General features: G+C 40.6%; 3 protein-coding genes across 3 annotated transcripts; 2 read left to right on the top strand and 1 right to left on the bottom strand.

The window, feature by feature from the left end:
- The first annotated feature begins 1,339 nt into the window (after positions 1-1,339).
- Positions 1,340-3,115, top strand: LOC108148635 (protein Diedel). The gene has a single exon (XM_017275747.2). The coding sequence runs from the start codon at positions 2,303-2,305 to the stop codon at positions 2,690-2,692; it is 390 nt and encodes a 129-aa protein (XP_017131236.1). The 5' UTR covers positions 1,340-2,302; the 3' UTR covers positions 2,693-3,115.
- Positions 3,116-7,573: 4,458 nt separating this feature from the next.
- Positions 7,574-8,136, bottom strand: LOC121467581. Its single transcript, XM_041709339.1, has 2 exons — positions 8,048-8,136; positions 7,574-7,987 (listed from the first exon to the last, which is right to left on the bottom strand). Exons 1-2 carry the CDS (start codon positions 8,132-8,134, stop codon positions 7,754-7,756), a joined length of 321 nt encoding a protein of 106 aa, XP_041565273.1. The 5' UTR covers positions 8,135-8,136; the 3' UTR covers positions 7,574-7,753.
- Positions 8,137-14,497: 6,361 nt separating this feature from the next.
- On the top strand, positions 14,498-16,176 carry LOC108148634 (mitochondrial 2-oxoglutarate/malate carrier protein). Its single transcript, XM_017275746.2, has 2 exons — positions 14,498-15,076; positions 15,141-16,176. Exons 1-2 carry the CDS (start codon positions 14,957-14,959, stop codon positions 15,972-15,974), a joined length of 954 nt encoding a protein of 317 aa, XP_017131235.1. The 5' UTR covers positions 14,498-14,956; the 3' UTR covers positions 15,975-16,176.
- Positions 16,177-16,543: the final 367 nt, after the last annotated feature.

Here is a 16,543-nt window from a genome sequence, read left to right as displayed (position 1 = left end):
GGTCTGAAAGTGTGTATATGTGTGAGTGTGTGTGTTTGCGTAGCACCCGCACGTTGCCTTTTATATTTTTCAAGGCACATGCAACACCTTAGCACGCAGATCCTTGCCCCAAGCCATTTAGTTCGTTCACCCAACGAGTTCAGCTTGATTTCAGCTTTTTTATCTCCAACCTCAAGTAATCTGAAAAGCTAATTTTTTAAAGAACCTCAAATATTATTTTAATTTATGTTTAATCGAAAGGCGATCTGTGAAATCTCAAAAGCCATTTAAGATGCGGTCCACTTTTGGGTAAGAAGACCCCTTTAGGTTTTCAACAATTGAATACTTCTGCCAATTTAACTTGAAATATATTCTTTTTAATTTTTAAAAAATTTTTAAAGAAATTAATCAATTATTTACAAAATTTCACAGCTTACTGAGCTTAAAATATATTAAGAAACCATGAGAATTCTTATTAACATTCTTATTAAGATTCTTCTTATATTATTACTTTAACTTACTTCGTGTTTCACCAAAAATACAATCAAATCGTTGCCTCGATTTTTCTTTCTATCTGGTTTTTATTTAACTCTTATAAATGATTTTCATTCGCACAGCAATTTAGATAAAATCACTTTCAGCTGAAAAACATTTCCACCTTTCCACCGAACAACAGAGAAAAAAACATAAATATTTCGCCGTTCTTGCTGACGGCATATCAATGCGAGTGGGAGTGGCTGGGCTGAATGGAATCGTTTTGCCAGGTTTTAATCGCTTTTCAGATTAAAATGAACTCAAAATGGGAGTGCAAAAAGCTACAGAAATTGGAAATATAAATAGCATGGGGATAACAAAATTCTGCGATAAGTAGGGTATTTTGAGACTAACTCCCGTGTGTGATTTTGCTGGCATGAGTTCTTTTTTGGAATATTTATTGCGTGCCATCGAGCAGGTGGTGGCGCAGAATTGGCTGGTAAGTGCCGTGGGGAGCAACTCGTTCGTGCTGGCACGTTAATTGAAATTCGGGGATCCCAGGTGGGGCATATTCATCCATCGACAAGACGAACAGCGGTCTAAAATTTATGCGGGCACTGATAAAAAGTTCGGAATATTATAAATATTTTTGTAAAATTGTATTGTTATTAAGAATATATATTTTAGGGCTTTGGAGAGAAACGAGGTGAATTTAAACAGACAAAACATGGAGAAAAACGCCAAGCTATGGCTTAGTTTTTATGTGTTAAGCATTATTTTTTTAATCATATAAAAGAAAACTATTGTATAATTTTATACCTGGTTTATTCCAACTTCTTTGTAAAGTATACAATTCTATTAAAATAGTTACTGCTACTAAAAGAATTTTCAAAAGTGATAACTAAGGGAAAAAGTTTACCAAAATGCTAAATTTAAATTACTTGGTGTAAGGTATTTTTGTTAATTAAATGTTCGTTTTAATCGCTTTTTCTTCTTTAATTTTTCCCGAGTGGACAATGTACGTGCCCCAACCATGTACATGTCCCGCTGCTGCCGGTTTGCCGGTTGCATGTTGCACGATGCTCCTTGCGCGATTCGCGTTGCTCGTTGCCTGTTGCCCATTTGCCCGCCCGTTCACCTTCAATCCTTTGCAATGTGTTGAATTACATAATTTAAAGTTCGCTCTGCAGCTGCATAATCCTTCCAGGTAACTGGCTGCTCCACAAGTGTCACACACAAGGCGCCCCGACCGTGGTCCTTTTATTAGATCAGCGGCCCATCGTCAGGACAAAGTTTACCCGACACGAACTTTTCTCGGGCACCGCCTGGCCAGAGCCCAAGTTGGAAATTAAATTCCTTGTGTAAACACACTCCGTCCCTCTAAAAAGCAGAGAGGCTAACCATTGCATCGATATCGCGGTCGTATACGTAATATGCAAATGTAATCAGTGCCCACATTTTATGTTCCTTCGTGTGTGGACGTGAGTGTGTTTCACAGTTTTATGTGAGCCTTGCAGGAGTAACTTTGTGTTCAAAAAACTTCCCGATCCTTAGCCAAATCTATTTGTATTTTAAGGACACGGCGTCTCCTTCGGTTATTTTTAGCTGGAAAAGTGAATATAACAGTCAGTCCTAATAAATTTTAAGGTCGCAAATATTCCTTAAAACAGTGCTCACTATTCGGTATTTAAATAATTATTGTGATTGTTCAACTGTTAACTGTTCACTTTCCTTTGGTGAAAGTAATTCCATCGACTTTAGATACTGCTTATCGCAGTTCAATATTAACCTTCCCATAAATAGCACCTTTTGCAAGGTGAGATGTGTCAGATATCCCACATCTCTCGTCATGATGCCGGTCATTATCTCAGCTCTACCGATCGCAGTTCTCTGGCTGGCTTATATCAGCGGTGTTTCTTCCGATTGCTGCACTTCCATGGCGATACTAGACTTTAAGATCCGCGGTCGTGTCTGCGGTACAGTGGGGGCGAAAAGTAATGGAAGTGGCTACAGAATCACCATTTGCGCCAATGGCGAGGCCCTCGTGGGAACTTACTGTGGCAAGGCAGCTTGCGATATTTTTGGATGCGATTGCATCAAAGGCTGCCTGCAAGGAACTTGGGCCCAAGATTTTTTGAGAAAAAACTATTTACTTGGCATCGAGCTATTGGGCACTAAAATGACCAACGTGTGTGCATTATGTAAGTTTCTTATTGACAATGGAATCAGGAAGTTATAATTTTCTTAAGTTTTAAATAAAAGGGATGCTTCTTTGCTGTATGAAAATATTTTTTTGAATGTAATATTGTGGAATGGGGACAGGAAATCAGTTAGGCAGACCATCCAATACCTCTTTTGTTTTTTTGCTTCTCTCTTCATTTGACATGCAAAATGGATTTTCCGTTGCCGACAGACACATGGCACCCTTACGGATATTTTTCCGCCTGCGCTAAATGAAAAACATCCGCATATGGAACTAGTTTGGCATCTGAACAACAAAGGCATAAAAAATGTGGAGAATACCCAGCTGGATATTTTTGTCTAAGCGCGACTGGCATTGTTTCCAATCAAATGCCATCCTTCAGATTCGCTTCTATTTTGAACTTGATGTTGTCAATTTTAATCAATTCCACACAAAGCTTCCATGATCTCATAGTTTTTTAGCGAGAAAACTAGTAAGGAAAAAGTCTGCATTAGTTTATACCAAATATTCTGACTTACTTGCATTTTAACTTAAAAATTGTATATTTGTAATAAAAATGGTTCGAAACTTACCCTGAAACCTTGTAAGCAAACGCTTCTTTCAAAAGCCCCTGTAATGTTTTGCCAATTTCCACATTTTGTTCGCTTTTTGGTATGGCTTGAATGTGGATTTCATGCTCTCATCTCGAACTGCAAAAAAATACTACATGGAGGTGTGTGCATTTGTCGCCTTTTCCGTAATTGAATGCTTGAATTTAATTGGAACTGCACGCCCTGTTGATTTCACACACAAACTGAATGCATACACATTATTGACAGGGCGTCGAGTTGATTTGAGTTGAGTTGGGCCACGCTCAGGTGCTTGAAACCTACCACTACACTTGCACCACATACACTCATACACTGAGCGAAACAGAGGTGTATAAATTTATAAGCCGAAAAGAACCTGATGACAAAACTATTACAAATTGCTAAGACAGTTAAGCAATTGGGCTTATGATTTTCAAATATAAAAAAATATCAAGGAAATCATACCTTCTTTAATATTTATGACCCTAACATTAATTTAATACTAATATAGATTATGTTGAATTTTTAATAAGACTTAATACATTCTTCGGTTTCAATCTAGCTTTTACGGAAAGATAAATTCTATCCCAACCACTTATTAATGCATTTTTTCCTTCAATGTGTAGGTTGATTCTTTTCGGAAAATTGTAAAGAATTTTACACCGATTTGTTTGGCAGTGCTTTGGTATTCTTGGTCTGGGCAATCGAGTCCAGTGCAAACCGAACGTTGACTTATTCATATTGCGATAAGTTGGCGCACCTTTTTTTTGGCAGCTTACAATTCTTGCCAATAACATATATATGGAAAAAACCTGGGGGGTACAACCTGCAGTGGATGAGGCCTGAAGTCTGCTCCCCGCCCTAATTGCCATGGCAGCTCGTTAGCTTCAAAGAGCCCGCGGCGGAGCTGGCTAATGGCAGAGGTAATGCTAAGGCTAATACTGATGCTAATGCCGATGTTAATGCCATTGGCCGCTGGTCGCAGGCCGCTGGCCGCCACTCGACCTGGCCCACACAGAATTGGCCAAGCGGCCAGGTAAACAACACGAAAAAATATTAAATGAACCGCAAAATTGTGCAGCTGGCCGAGCTTGGCAAAAAGAATACAACATCATAGTGAAAGAAGGACGCTTGTCTGTGGGTGAAGGACCATTGATGAGAGGCTAAATATAAATTGGCATACTTGCACCCATTGACTCGGCCTTGGATTTGATCCCATTCCACTGGCAGGATTTGGAGTACGCGCCCGACACATTCATGAATTTTTAAAGCCCAGGACAGCTTTCGTTTTCCACTAAGCAGACCACTTTCAATTTTCCCTATATATTTGTTTGTATACTATGTATATGTAGTGACTTACGAAGCGCGTCCAGCCGCAGTGTAATGGTCTTTGTCTGTCTCATCCACTCCTTCGTATCCTGTCCTTCCAATTTCGTCCTTTACTGCAGGCAGTTTGCATAGCAGCGGATGGAATAAAAAGCGTTGCCTACTTATGGGCTGAGCAATTGCCGAGCATAAATTGGCAGGCTAACGGCGGGGCCATGGAAAAAATGAATAAAATTTGTCAACAAGGTGCTGACTAGGCCACTCCCTCACCAAAAAATTGAGTTTTTATTTTATTTCTACTCAAAATCCATTTACAAGATTAGAGAAGAGCCTAAAGAAATCCAAAATCCATAAAGTCAGACATATGTTTAAAAAGAATAGCGAAAAGGTTAAAAATATTCAAAGTTGGAAGCCATCATCAGAATAATTAAATTGATAATATATTCTCAAAGTGTTTAAAAGACATCCTTAACATCTATAAAAAATTTCTCTGCTTTAAATATTTCTTTAGCATTTGAATTCTATTTCCAGCTTAAATGATTTTTTAAGACCATTTATTGATTCAAATTTTCTTAAATGAATCTGTCTTCTATTAAATGTTTCTGTGGCTGGCAGACATGGCATAGTTCATTCTCCCCGGGAAAAACTGGCAGTAACATGGCAATCAGGAGCAACCAGACAAACTTCCCGCCACCCAAAGTCCACAGACCACCCACCCAATCATCGGGACTTCCCCGTCGCTCCCCAATCGGCGCAATTTGTATTATGCGCCTCAGCGCCTTTGCACTTAATGCCTTATTTGTATTTAATCGCGGCTTCCGTTTCAGTGGCATTCCACTCCTTCTTTCCCTTCCTACGAATCCAGTTTTATTCAATGGGAGTTTGAGCAGCAAACTTACAGATTCAGATACAGATACAGATACAGATAAACGGAGAATGACTCAATTTGCTGTTTTTTTGCCAGTTTCTCTGCCACTTTGCCCCCCCAATTACCCAATGCCGATGGCTGTGCTTGACATTCGTCAGTTGGACTCGCTTTTGGAAGGATTCTGCTACGCCATTCCTGATGGTGGGCCATGTTTGATTGCCCAATGAAGCCTGTCCGCCTTTGACTAGTTTTTGTGAAATAGTCTCCCCTACAGTATTTGCTAGCTTTAACTTCTCTTTAGCCGAATTTTCTGTGACATTTATACCAAACGAAGAGAAAACCTTTCAAGGTAATTCGCTTGATAATTTTATTTGTCAATTACCATTTCTTTAAACTGTTTAATAACAAGTCTCGACTTTATTTTGGAGAGTAAATTTAATTACTTGTTTTTTATTTACGTTTTTGCATATAAGAGAAATCTTATGAATTTAGCAGCTTAAAACCTACTTATCAAAAATTAAAGATTTTTTCCAATTTCAACAGAGCGGCTTTGGTTCAAATTAACTCTACAACTAAATTTGTCTCTCTGTGTTTCCTCTATGAAACATATAAAATTAACAAGTGCTTTAACCGCTCTTAAGTCAGTCAAAGAGGCCTCTTGGGGCATACGAATATGGTCATTCGTTACTCGCTACTGGCAATTATTATGTGCGATAATGTCTGGATGACGCGACGAATTTGAAAAAGTTTTTATTCCGGCCCCGGAAGGTCCTCATTTGTTTGGGCAGTTTAAAGTTTTCGCATTAGCCGTATGACATTTACATTTACCGTGCCTCATGGCACGGAAATAAAGGCGGCCGCAGGACACAAAGGAGCTGGGGGTCTGGCATCCGCCTTGCGGTATGCAATAAAAAGCAAATGTAACGCAAAATGTTATTACGCATACGCCATGTGTGCCGTGCCGCTGTGTCTCCGTCGTGCTGCCTTATTTGTCTTTGCCCTGCGCGCATTACTCGGTATCTACACGGTAAAAAAAATAATTTTGAAATTTATATAATCTGTAAACCATTAATTTAAACACGAATATTTTGAATATAATAGAACTTTAGGAAAAATGTTTAAATTTATACTTATTTAAGCCAAGATAAAAAAGGTCCACTATAAATTTAAATTTCATCCAAGATATATACATTTTATAGTTGCATTTTTTTACCCATTTATAAAACGAAGATTGGTAAAATATATCTTTCGGAAAACATCTTCTTCAGATATAGAAAAGAATTGTTTTCTCTGTACCTTCCCCTCAGAATTTTTTTGCACCCCCTTCCTTTGTGTCTGTCTGTGGCTTTGAGGTCGAGTAAAGAGCCGGAGCTTGTCCTGCCCTGAGCTCTTAAAATGCCATTGTTTGCAGCTGCGCTTGGCCTCACCCGACCCCCGATGACCTTCTCGACCAGTTCCAGGCGTTTAACTTTAACAGCAGAACTCACTCTTTTTTTTTTATTTTTGTTTGCGCACTTTTTATTTTTTTACTGCAGTTCGCCTCGATCCGGTTGCCGGCTTTATTATGGCTTTCTAATTTATGTGACTCAAAGTCAATTTTCCATTTGGGCCTCTTTATGAGCTGCCTTTGCCGCAGTGGGCGTGGCATTTAACCAATCTGTCGACATATGTTACTGAGGCCTTGATTGATGCGCTCCCGATGAGGCGGATGTGGCTGGGATTTCAATAAAGTTTTATGCCATTTCAACGACCCGAGGATGTGATGAGGACAGTACTGCCCGTCCGATGGAGGAAAACTTTCGAAACAATAAATCACCAATGACTGCGACGACAACCACGTATTCTCTTGTCTGCTGAACCTGAACTTCTGTCCTCAGCCTCTTAAAGCCGGCAGGAAAAGTGGGGGAAAATAAAAGAAACTGGAAAAGTATAAATAGAGTAGTTGGCTACGCAGACGACCAGCCGCATACCCTTGGGAATGGAAGTCTGAATCGTTTCTAAGGCTGTTGAAATGGACTCAAGGTCGGCATTGATGCACGAGGCATGATGGATTAGGTGGTGTCATCACTTTTACGCTTGGAAAGTCGGTAATATTTGTGTTATTATGAGGATTATTCTCATGCCTTCATTCATCATTCAATCAATTTGAAAAGATTACACGGTTAACTCAATTTAATTTGAAAAAAATGTCACCTGTGCTGACATGTGCTCGAAAAAATCCATAAAAAGATATATTAAATTTAAATAAATAAATCCCGTCCTTTTTGCAACAAACAAACAGAGGTTAATTGGAACTGCTAACTGGAAAATGAATTCGTTGTATCTCCGCCAATTTTAAGATGCCTGGCAGAAAACGACTGTCAGTTGAAAGCGAAGAAACTTGAGTTTAAAGTCGTTCCTCGAGATGAAATCCGCACTTGTTTCATCAATGTTAGCAACAATTGTAAGGTCTCCTTTACCTTTGTAGATTCCATCGGAGGTGTATAAGCCCGTTTTGGGATCCACGGGGGTCATGCTTATGACGTTCCACTTCCTAGTATCCAGTCCATCGTTTTGCATCTCGAGGATCTTGAACAAATTGGGCAGATAACAATGGTCCACCTTTGGCCACACAAAGAAGCACCTTACTGGACTGTTACTCAAGTGCCTGTGAACTTGGGACTGAAGATCCTCCGGATCATCCTCATCCATAGGCTCCACTTTTTCGGTGAGCATGGCGAACCTCGGCTTGTCCACGTTTCCTCTTATATGGAAATTCAAAATATATTTACAAATTGTTTGTTTTCGAAAGGAGTATGTCTTCTTGTAAAATTCAGAAGTGACTGTAAAACAAGTTGAAGCATGTATAACGCAAAATGAAATATGATCAGCATACTGAGTTTAGGTTACAAATTTTCTGAAATTTTCTTGAAAAGTTGCAGAAGATTTCTTGACACAGTTGATGGTATTTGATAAATTTACTATCCAAATTTATTATTATTTCTAAAAATAATAAAAAAGAAAGTTGTTGTTGCTGTTCCTCTTCGAAAATTTTATATTTCATTAGATTTAAACATTTTTTTTATACCCATTAATACAATATAAGTTCCCTACTTTAATTTATTATTTCGTTCTATTACCTAATGTTAATCGACTAACCTTTCTGTTATAGGGCATTGCTTATACTCATCGCGAATTTAATAATTTCCTTTTTTCAATCCCTTTCTATTTGCACCGGCCATGTGAGAAGACATTTCGGATTTGCTGGGAGCTTATGGTCGCTCATGGTGCAAAGTGGTATGCTGAGGGTCCCGAATTGAGACACTCAAACACTCAGACATCTAGACACACACACACCCAAAGTCTCAGCCCAGGACCTACGCACATACACACACACACTCACGCTCTCGGATACTTGGAATTAACACCATAAATTTTGCAGCCTAAACTATGCCTGGCATGCTGCCTTTTGCCATTGACTTTGAGGGAGAAATGGGAGGAAGGCAACCAAGTTGTTTTTCGCTTTTTGTTTCTTGTTTCTGTCGCCCTTGGTTCTGGTTGTTTGTTCTGCTGCGTGATGCCCTGCATTGTTGTCCCCCTTGGAAAATGGCGAGGGAAATCCGAGGAAAAGTGCCTCGGCTCGGAGCAGTTGAAAGTGGTTTCGGCCGCCCGACCGCATTTATATAGCGCAAAGTTGCACCCGCAGCAGATTTCAAGTTTTTATCTGAGCCTGACAATGATGCTGAACCGACTTTAGTTACACAGTTGAAGCCACAGACATTTTAGCCAAGTGGCTTAGTTGTTTGAGGTCGAGACTGAGCTGCTTTTAATTTATATGGCCAAAAAGGTTGACACGCAAACAACAAAATCGAGCCGACCGAGAAGAGTTCCTGGCTTACAGCATAAAGAGGAGCCATAAATTTTCGTACTTAATCAGCGGGCGGTGGCTCTTGATGTGGATTGGAGGTCGCCTTTGAGTGGCTACAGCGTATACGTAATGCGGGCAATGGGGCGTATGAACGTATTTTTTTCGCTCACGGCAAGAGATTTGTCTTGGACCCACAGGTAATCAAGAGGTGGCTAAAAATGGGCTATATGGGCAACATATAGAATAGACATCGAAAATAAATAGGAAAATCTTTGAAAGTTCCAGAACTTGCTAAGAAATTAGAAAACTTTTACATAAACTATCCATAATTTTACTTTTAAAAATGCCATTCTAATGAACAATAGTTTTCATGTTGTCTTAAGACTTAAACATAAGTATTTTAAACTACTTATATGTTTAAGCAGTTCTAGTGCATCCTTAAATAAAACTGAGTGAAATTTCGAACAACTTTTTCATGTTTTTAAGTCATTACTTAAATTAAAAGCTTTCACGATTGAAATTAGTCTCTGTAAAGAAAAATGTTGCAATAAGGACAACTGGAGAACAATTAACTGTCCGAGCTTCTTCCCATAATGCAAACAAATTTCAATGTCGCCCAAGGAGCGGACAAAAGGGCGTTATCCACATTGCAGGCAACCCAAACCAAGCCACAACATATTATTTTTCATCGTGCTGCTGCGGACATAATCCCCGAGTTGGTAGCAAATGGAAAACAGAAGCTCCCAGCACAATGGCCCTTAGAATCCGCTGCCATCCGGCGGATGATGCGTCCGTATCTTGGCCATTAATGCTGATTATTCGCTAATGTCAGAGGGCTCGGGCTTAAACAGCAGTCTATTTGGTTTGGTCGGTTGCAGCCACAATGCAATTTAGCTGCTTTAAGAGGAAACAAGTTTACAATTCGCAAATCGCTGGGGCAGGTGGCTGCGCCGCCTTCCCTGGGGATAATTATAATGCCATTAGCATGTTCAGTTCACAATCAGATTTGGTCGGGTTCTCGCCCCCCGAGGAGTCCGCTCAAATTGGCTGCGGTCGCGGTAATCCTGTCGAGCTCTCGTCCTCGTCTCTCTCGCGCTTTTCATGCAAATCCTAATAGAAAGTTAAATGTTTATTTACGCAGCCAAGGCAGTCGAGTGGCTGGGCGTGGCCATGTGGCCCCCCCAAACTATTTGGTCGCATTTTGCATATTGCAAATAGCCAAAGGACACCCTCGGTTAGCGTTTACCCACGCTTGGCCCCGTTTCGTTCTATTCCGTTCCGCTGTCCTTTTGGGCAAAGCAATTTCAACTTTCCATTCGGAGGACAGCCCGTTTCTGTTTTCCGGATTTATCCCCACATGAATTCCTAAAGCGGATTTCATTTCTGAACGCAGGATCTTTAAATGCTGCTCTAATTTAAGCGGCATTCAGCAGAATACTTGTGTCATGGTGGGTGGCTCGTTCGAGTTCTCTAGAACAGATGACTCATGTGACATGTGAGCTGTAAATTTACAGAAGTTCAGCTGAATTTTGTATTACAAGCTCTCCAGAATTTTGTTAAAGTAGTTATGCATTTATTAGCTATATGTCAAATCTAAGAACTTGCTAAGAGCAGCGGACAAGCATACTTTACCGCTTTAACAGCGTTCTTCTTTTAAGTTATGAATATTTAATATTTAATTTATGAATGATACAGATTTGGTAAATATAAATGATTTTTCTTGAATTTATATCTTTCAAATCTACTAATTTGTTAGGCACCTGCGAATTGGGAACATTTTGTTGTCATTTAATTTTACCTCTTTTCAACTAAACAAAGTTTATTAATTAATTGTCAAAAACAGGTTCTTATTTTCTTATACGGTTTTACCCTGAAAATGTTTATTTGCTTGAAATTGAGTTTGCCAAAACAATTCCTCACTTCAGCTGCTTCCATTTACGTTTCCATTTATTTTGGCCTGCACTTCTGGGGCCAAATGCAGTGGCTGCCGGCCGAGTTATGCGGCATTTCTAGCCGGTTTCCAATTGTTCGACTTCCTTTCGGATTTTGGCTTTCCAGCACGCGCCGGGGCGTTTCCTTTTGGCCATTTTGCCATTCTGCCGCTTGGCAGTGACACAAATCGCTGAATATACCTTCTAAGGAGTGCGACCTTTGTCTGAACTTCAAGGATTCCCATTTACTGGAGCTGGGGCCAAGAATAAATGTTGGCAGACAGGAAGGAGAGCGGCAACTTATTTTCGTTTGCCAACGCATTGAAGTCTTCCACTCGATTTGCAGTCCAAGTTGGTCGTTGCCAAAAACCGGGCCCGGTTAACTGAAACTGGCAGAAAGTTCCACCGCCCTCTAAGCTGTTTACCCTAACGCATCACTAAGCGCGCTGCACAAAAATAAATGTTCACAAACTTGCAGGTGAACTTCGTTGGCGTCCTTCGCCCTCGCTATCCCCGTTTAAAATTAGCAGTCGACAAACTGTTGATTCTGCTGGGAAAAATATGATGGGAAAGGCGGGGGCCGGGGAGCTTATATATCGAGCGACCCTATCATGTCAGCCTTTCACACAAAAGCCTAACCAGATCCCGGGGCCATGGACTCATTCAACTTTACGCTAATGTCACATGCTTTGATTACTGCGCCGTGAAATTTTATTGATTGGCCAGGCAGCGTCACATGAGCGATGGAAACCAGTCGGGTCTTGAGTCGACAAACCCATCCACCTCCTCAATAATATTAACATCCCATATCTATAGCCACAGCCACAGCCACATACAAGGCACCTGGCAAAGCATCAGATTGAATGCACTCGCTGAGGCGAGCATTTCGAAGATGCTTCGAAAGTGCAGCTGGTAAGTGGGGATCTCAAAGGGTCCCATTCCCTTTACTTATTGCTTCAATGGTTGTTTAATTTACAAAGAAAAATGGGTTTTATTTTAGGGAAATTTAAAGCTAAGCAGCGGGTTCAATGAAATAAAATGGTTTCATAAATATAAATTTCAAGCTTATTTATTTACCATTTGTATATTTTTTTTTAATAATCTTTTGTTATTTTTTTAATTTCAGTTGCTTGCGAGGTATTATTAAAAGGGAAAAAAACGTTTCAATAACTTTTGTAAATTCCAAATAAAATACATTTAAAAATACATTAAAAATTTATAAACTAAACTTAACTAAACAAATATATATTGGAGGACATTTCTATTCGCATGAATTGGTACAATCGAATCCACAAAGGTTATATGCCCAGCGCCTTATTTTTATGCCGTAAGTCCAAGCGTTCAATTTCACTTACGATGTCCTTCACACCGGTTGGTTGTTTAAACACTTATGGTCAGCAGAACAGCAGTAAACAATTACTTATCATCAAAAAATATGTATTGATATAAAGCAAAACAAGTTTTTTTTATAATAATTTTAATTTAAAGATTTGTTATCGTTGTGAAAATGTAATGTAGAGGCAACTTAATTTAATCGGTTAACTTATTTAAAGATTGAATTTGAATACCAAACAAATTCGGTTTTGAATCTTAATCTTCTTTTATAAATTTAATTTAATTGTGATATTGCTGTGACCGCATCTGTAGGAAGTACAATATGTTTGTTTGTAGATTCTGTAAGAGCATATTAAGCATGACCTGGGGGTCCGTTCCTGTCGTGAGTTGTAGGTGTAATGTGCAAGAGTGAAAGCAGGACTCCGATAAGTGTCCTGTATGGGAGGAAGTGTTCATCTTCAGCCCCGCTGACAGCTGGAGATTTCTCCTTTTTCCCTCCCTGCGCTGATTGCTTACAATGTGCTGGGTTGAAATCACGCCCACCTCCAGCCGCCCACCGCCCATCACCCCCTTTTCGTTTTTTACAAAAAAAAAATGCGAAAATCCCTGTTGGAGCAAGCGTTGTCGCCGGCTTCGTCATCACAGCTAAAATTGAATTGGAATTGCTTCAGCTCCAATGGCAGGCAAACGACAGGCAATCTGTTGAGTCGCTTTTGATTGAATAAGGGGGCCAGCACCAAGGACGTTTGCGGGTGGGGGGTTGGCTACTGGATGGCAGCAGGAGAAATGCGGAACGAATGCGCGTAATGCGCTTGGATGGATGAATCCCGCCCAATTGAGATACGGACGCGATTTAATGATAAAATGTTGTGCGACAAGCTACATCGTAATTTTCTGTTATTTTTAATAAATTCACACGAAATTCACTATTGATCCGAGATGCTTCTTTGAAGGCGATTCGGCCTTGTGGAGGTTATCGAACATGGTGATAATACATATTTAGCGGGCGTTGATATTTGCGGCATAATCAAAATATTGATCTTAGTAATTAGCATTCAAGAGCTAACAATTCAAAACGAAAACAGCTATATTACATCTAATTACAACAAAATTCAATACAGTGCATGATGGCAAAGTAAAATATTTTGTTTACAAAACTCGTGTCTAACGTAAAAACAAGTTTCACACAAAATATTTTTCTCGGAAATCCAAATCTTGTTGTAAACAACAAAATATCTATATATAAATCCATATTTCTTTTATTTTTACCTATATCCGATTTTTACTGTAGTTCCATTAGCAGCGGCTGCTTAAACCGAATCCGAAACCGCACCAATTGGCCCTATTGTGATTCTAATTAGAGCAATTACGATAAAACCGCAGCAAACATTTCTGTGCCGTGCGTCGATAAGCAGATTCCAAATAAAGACAAGCATCGAGATAAAGAAAACATTTGTACAAAAAGGTGTTGTTATGTGAAAAATCTTGCAAACTAAATTTGTGTGTGGGCGAATCATTTGTGTAAACAAAAAAAAAACAATACAATACAAATGAAATTCTAATTAGACGGTGCGCTCTCTTATTTGAAAGTGCGGTCAAGGCGCTCAGCTGTTTGGCGTTTAACAACACCGTTTCCAAGGGATGCAGTGGGTGGGAGAGAGATAGGTAGAATGCATAAGAGAGCGGCTAGGGTTGTCACATACTGGCAGAGAGTGAACTAGTTTTTAAGGGTTATTAAAGGTATTTAGTTAATGCACTTATAGCGAACAAAATAATATTTATATGTATAACTAATTATTGAAAATCATTTTCCTGATTTTTAATATTTTTAAATACGAAAAACTCTTTAAGATACAATATATAATTCCCACACTCTCTCAGCTCACTTGGCAACCCTCCTGCTCTCGCGCCGCCGCTCTCGCGCACACGTCATCAGCTGTTAGCTGTGGCCCACTAACAACAGTCGTCTCCAGATGTATTTTTGTTGCTGGCTGCATTAAATTTCTCAACTGCAGGCTAAAAAAATAAATAAAAGAAATTGATGCCAAACATTCTGCGGCCACGCAACAAATAGCAGCCAAGCAGCACGTGCCAGTGTGCCAAAAATAAAACCGGGAGAAAGAAAAGCGTCGACGCATTTGACATTGAACAACATTCGCGTTCGCGGTGCAAAAATAAATCTAGGAAATAAAATAAAACCCACACGAACAAAAGCCGATATCAGCTGTTCGCGTGCGTGCGTGCGGGCGGAAAAAATTCATTATTAATTGTGCCATCGGTCGGTAGAGGTGTTTTCCGTTTTCCTCGGCATTTTCCACATTCCCCCCGCCAGCGAGTCGAGTTTTTCCGGGCAGCGCAAACTGGAAATTGCAAACATCGAGCATTTACTCAAGTGTTGTGTAATCAAATAAAAGTTCGGCAAAAATGAGCGCTACGGCTGTCCAGGATGCGCCCAAAAAGGCAGTGGCCTCCAATGCCATCAAGTTTTTGTTTGGCGGTCTGTCGGGAATGGGAGCTACGATGGTGGTGCAGCCCCTCGATTTGGTAAGACACCTGTTAAGTGAAATGTCATATGACTTGTTTTTACTATGTGAAATTTCTCTAACAGGTGAAGACCCGCATGCAAATCTCTGGAGCTGGAAGTGGCAAAAAGGAGTACCGCAGCTCCTTACACTGCATCCAGACGATAGTCAGTAAGGAGGGACCTCTGGCCCTGTACCAGGGCATCGGAGCTGCTCTGCTGCGACAGGCCACCTACACCACGGGCCGACTGGGCATGTACACCTACCTGAACGATCTGTTCCGGGAGAAGTTCCAGCGGAATCCCGGCATTACGGACAGCATGGCCATGGGAACCATTGCCGGAGCCTGTGGCGCCTTCATTGGAACCCCAGCGGAGGTGGCCCTGGTGCGCATGACCTCCGATGGCAGGTTACCGGTTGCCGAGAGGCGGAACTACACGAATGTGGCCAACGCCCTGGCCAGGATCACCAGGGAAGAGGGTCTCACAGCTCTCTGGAGGGGCAGTCTGCCCACTGTGGGTCGCGCCATGGTGGTCAACATGACCCAGCTGGCCAGTTACTCGCAGTTCAAGACCTACTTCCGCACCGGACCCCTCCAAATGGAGGAGGGCATCAAGCTGCACTTCTGCGCCAGCATGTTAAGTGGTCTGCTGACCACCATCACTTCCATGCCTCTGGACATTGCCAAGACCCGTATCCAGAACATGAAGATGGTCGATGGCAAGCCGGAGTACCGGGGCACCGCCGATGTCCTGCTGAGAGTGGCCCGTCAGGAGGGAATCTTCGCCTTGTGGAAGGGATTCACGCCGTACTACTGCCGCCTGGGCCCACACACCGTGCTGACCTTCATCCTGCTGGAACAGCTCAACCAGGGATACAACAAGTATGTCCTGGGCGTGGACAAGACCACTGGCCTGTAAATCGGCCATACAAACGATCAACGAACGATGAACCATGCGTGTACATACAACGTTAAGTTTAAAACAAACTTAGGGCATTTAAATGTCGGCAATTCCGGTGACAATATTACATGATAATGATTAGTTTGAATGTTGAAACAGTTTTTTGTAGCGCCATAAGTATAAAGTGGATTCTCAATAAAGCACGAAATGTTATAACCAATAACATTGGAGTTTTTATTTACATGTGTAAAAACAATGAATTCGAACCTTTCAGAAAGTTAACTTACAACCTTTAACTTAATTCAAAGAAATTTATTGTTTGTATTTATTTTTTTTAAGAAATTAGAAGCAAGTTACCACCTTTATGTTATATATTTACATACATAGTTTCAGCTCTATTTTGCATTTGTTCGACTATTCCGCTAACCGTTATCTTGTCTTCAAAGTCACGTCAGGTTGCCAACCTCCAAGTTTTGTGGGACGTTTGTCATGTGTGCAAAGTGGGTGGTGTTGGCACGCCCATAAGTTGTTTTTGCAGATTAATTAAATTCCGTATGTCAATTTATGTGGGAGACACCTTTTCCACA

The sequence above is a fragment of the Drosophila elegans genome, unplaced genomic scaffold (assembly GCF_018152505.1).
Source record: "Drosophila elegans isolate 14027-0461.03 unplaced genomic scaffold, ASM1815250v1 contig_476, whole genome shotgun sequence".
NCBI lineage: Eukaryota > Metazoa > Arthropoda > Insecta > Diptera > Drosophilidae > Drosophila > Drosophila elegans.
Note: the sequence above shows the minus strand (reverse complement) of the source record. Positions and strands in the feature narration are given on the sequence as shown.

Bases quoted from the DNA above. Each gene is read 5' to 3' on its own strand.
- LOC108148634 (XM_017275746.2), top strand. From the start codon at position 14,957: ATGAGCGCTACGGCTGTCCAGGATGCGCCCAAAAAGGCAGTGGCCTCC. The intron at 15,077-15,140 runs GTAAGACACCTG...TTTCTCTAACAG, and splicing joins TGGTGCAGCCCCTCGATTTG to GTGAAGACCCGCATGCAAAT.
- LOC121467581 (XM_041709339.1), bottom strand. From the start codon at position 8,134: ATGCTCACCGAAAAAGTGGAGCCTATGGATGAGGATGATCCGGAGGAT. The intron at 7,988-8,047 runs GTAAGGTGCTTC...AATTTGTTCAAG, and splicing joins GGCACTTGAGTAACAGTCCA to ATCCTCGAGATGCAAAACGA.
- LOC108148635 (XM_017275747.2), top strand. From the start codon at position 2,303: ATGATGCCGGTCATTATCTCAGCTCTACCGATCGCAGTTCTCTGGCTG.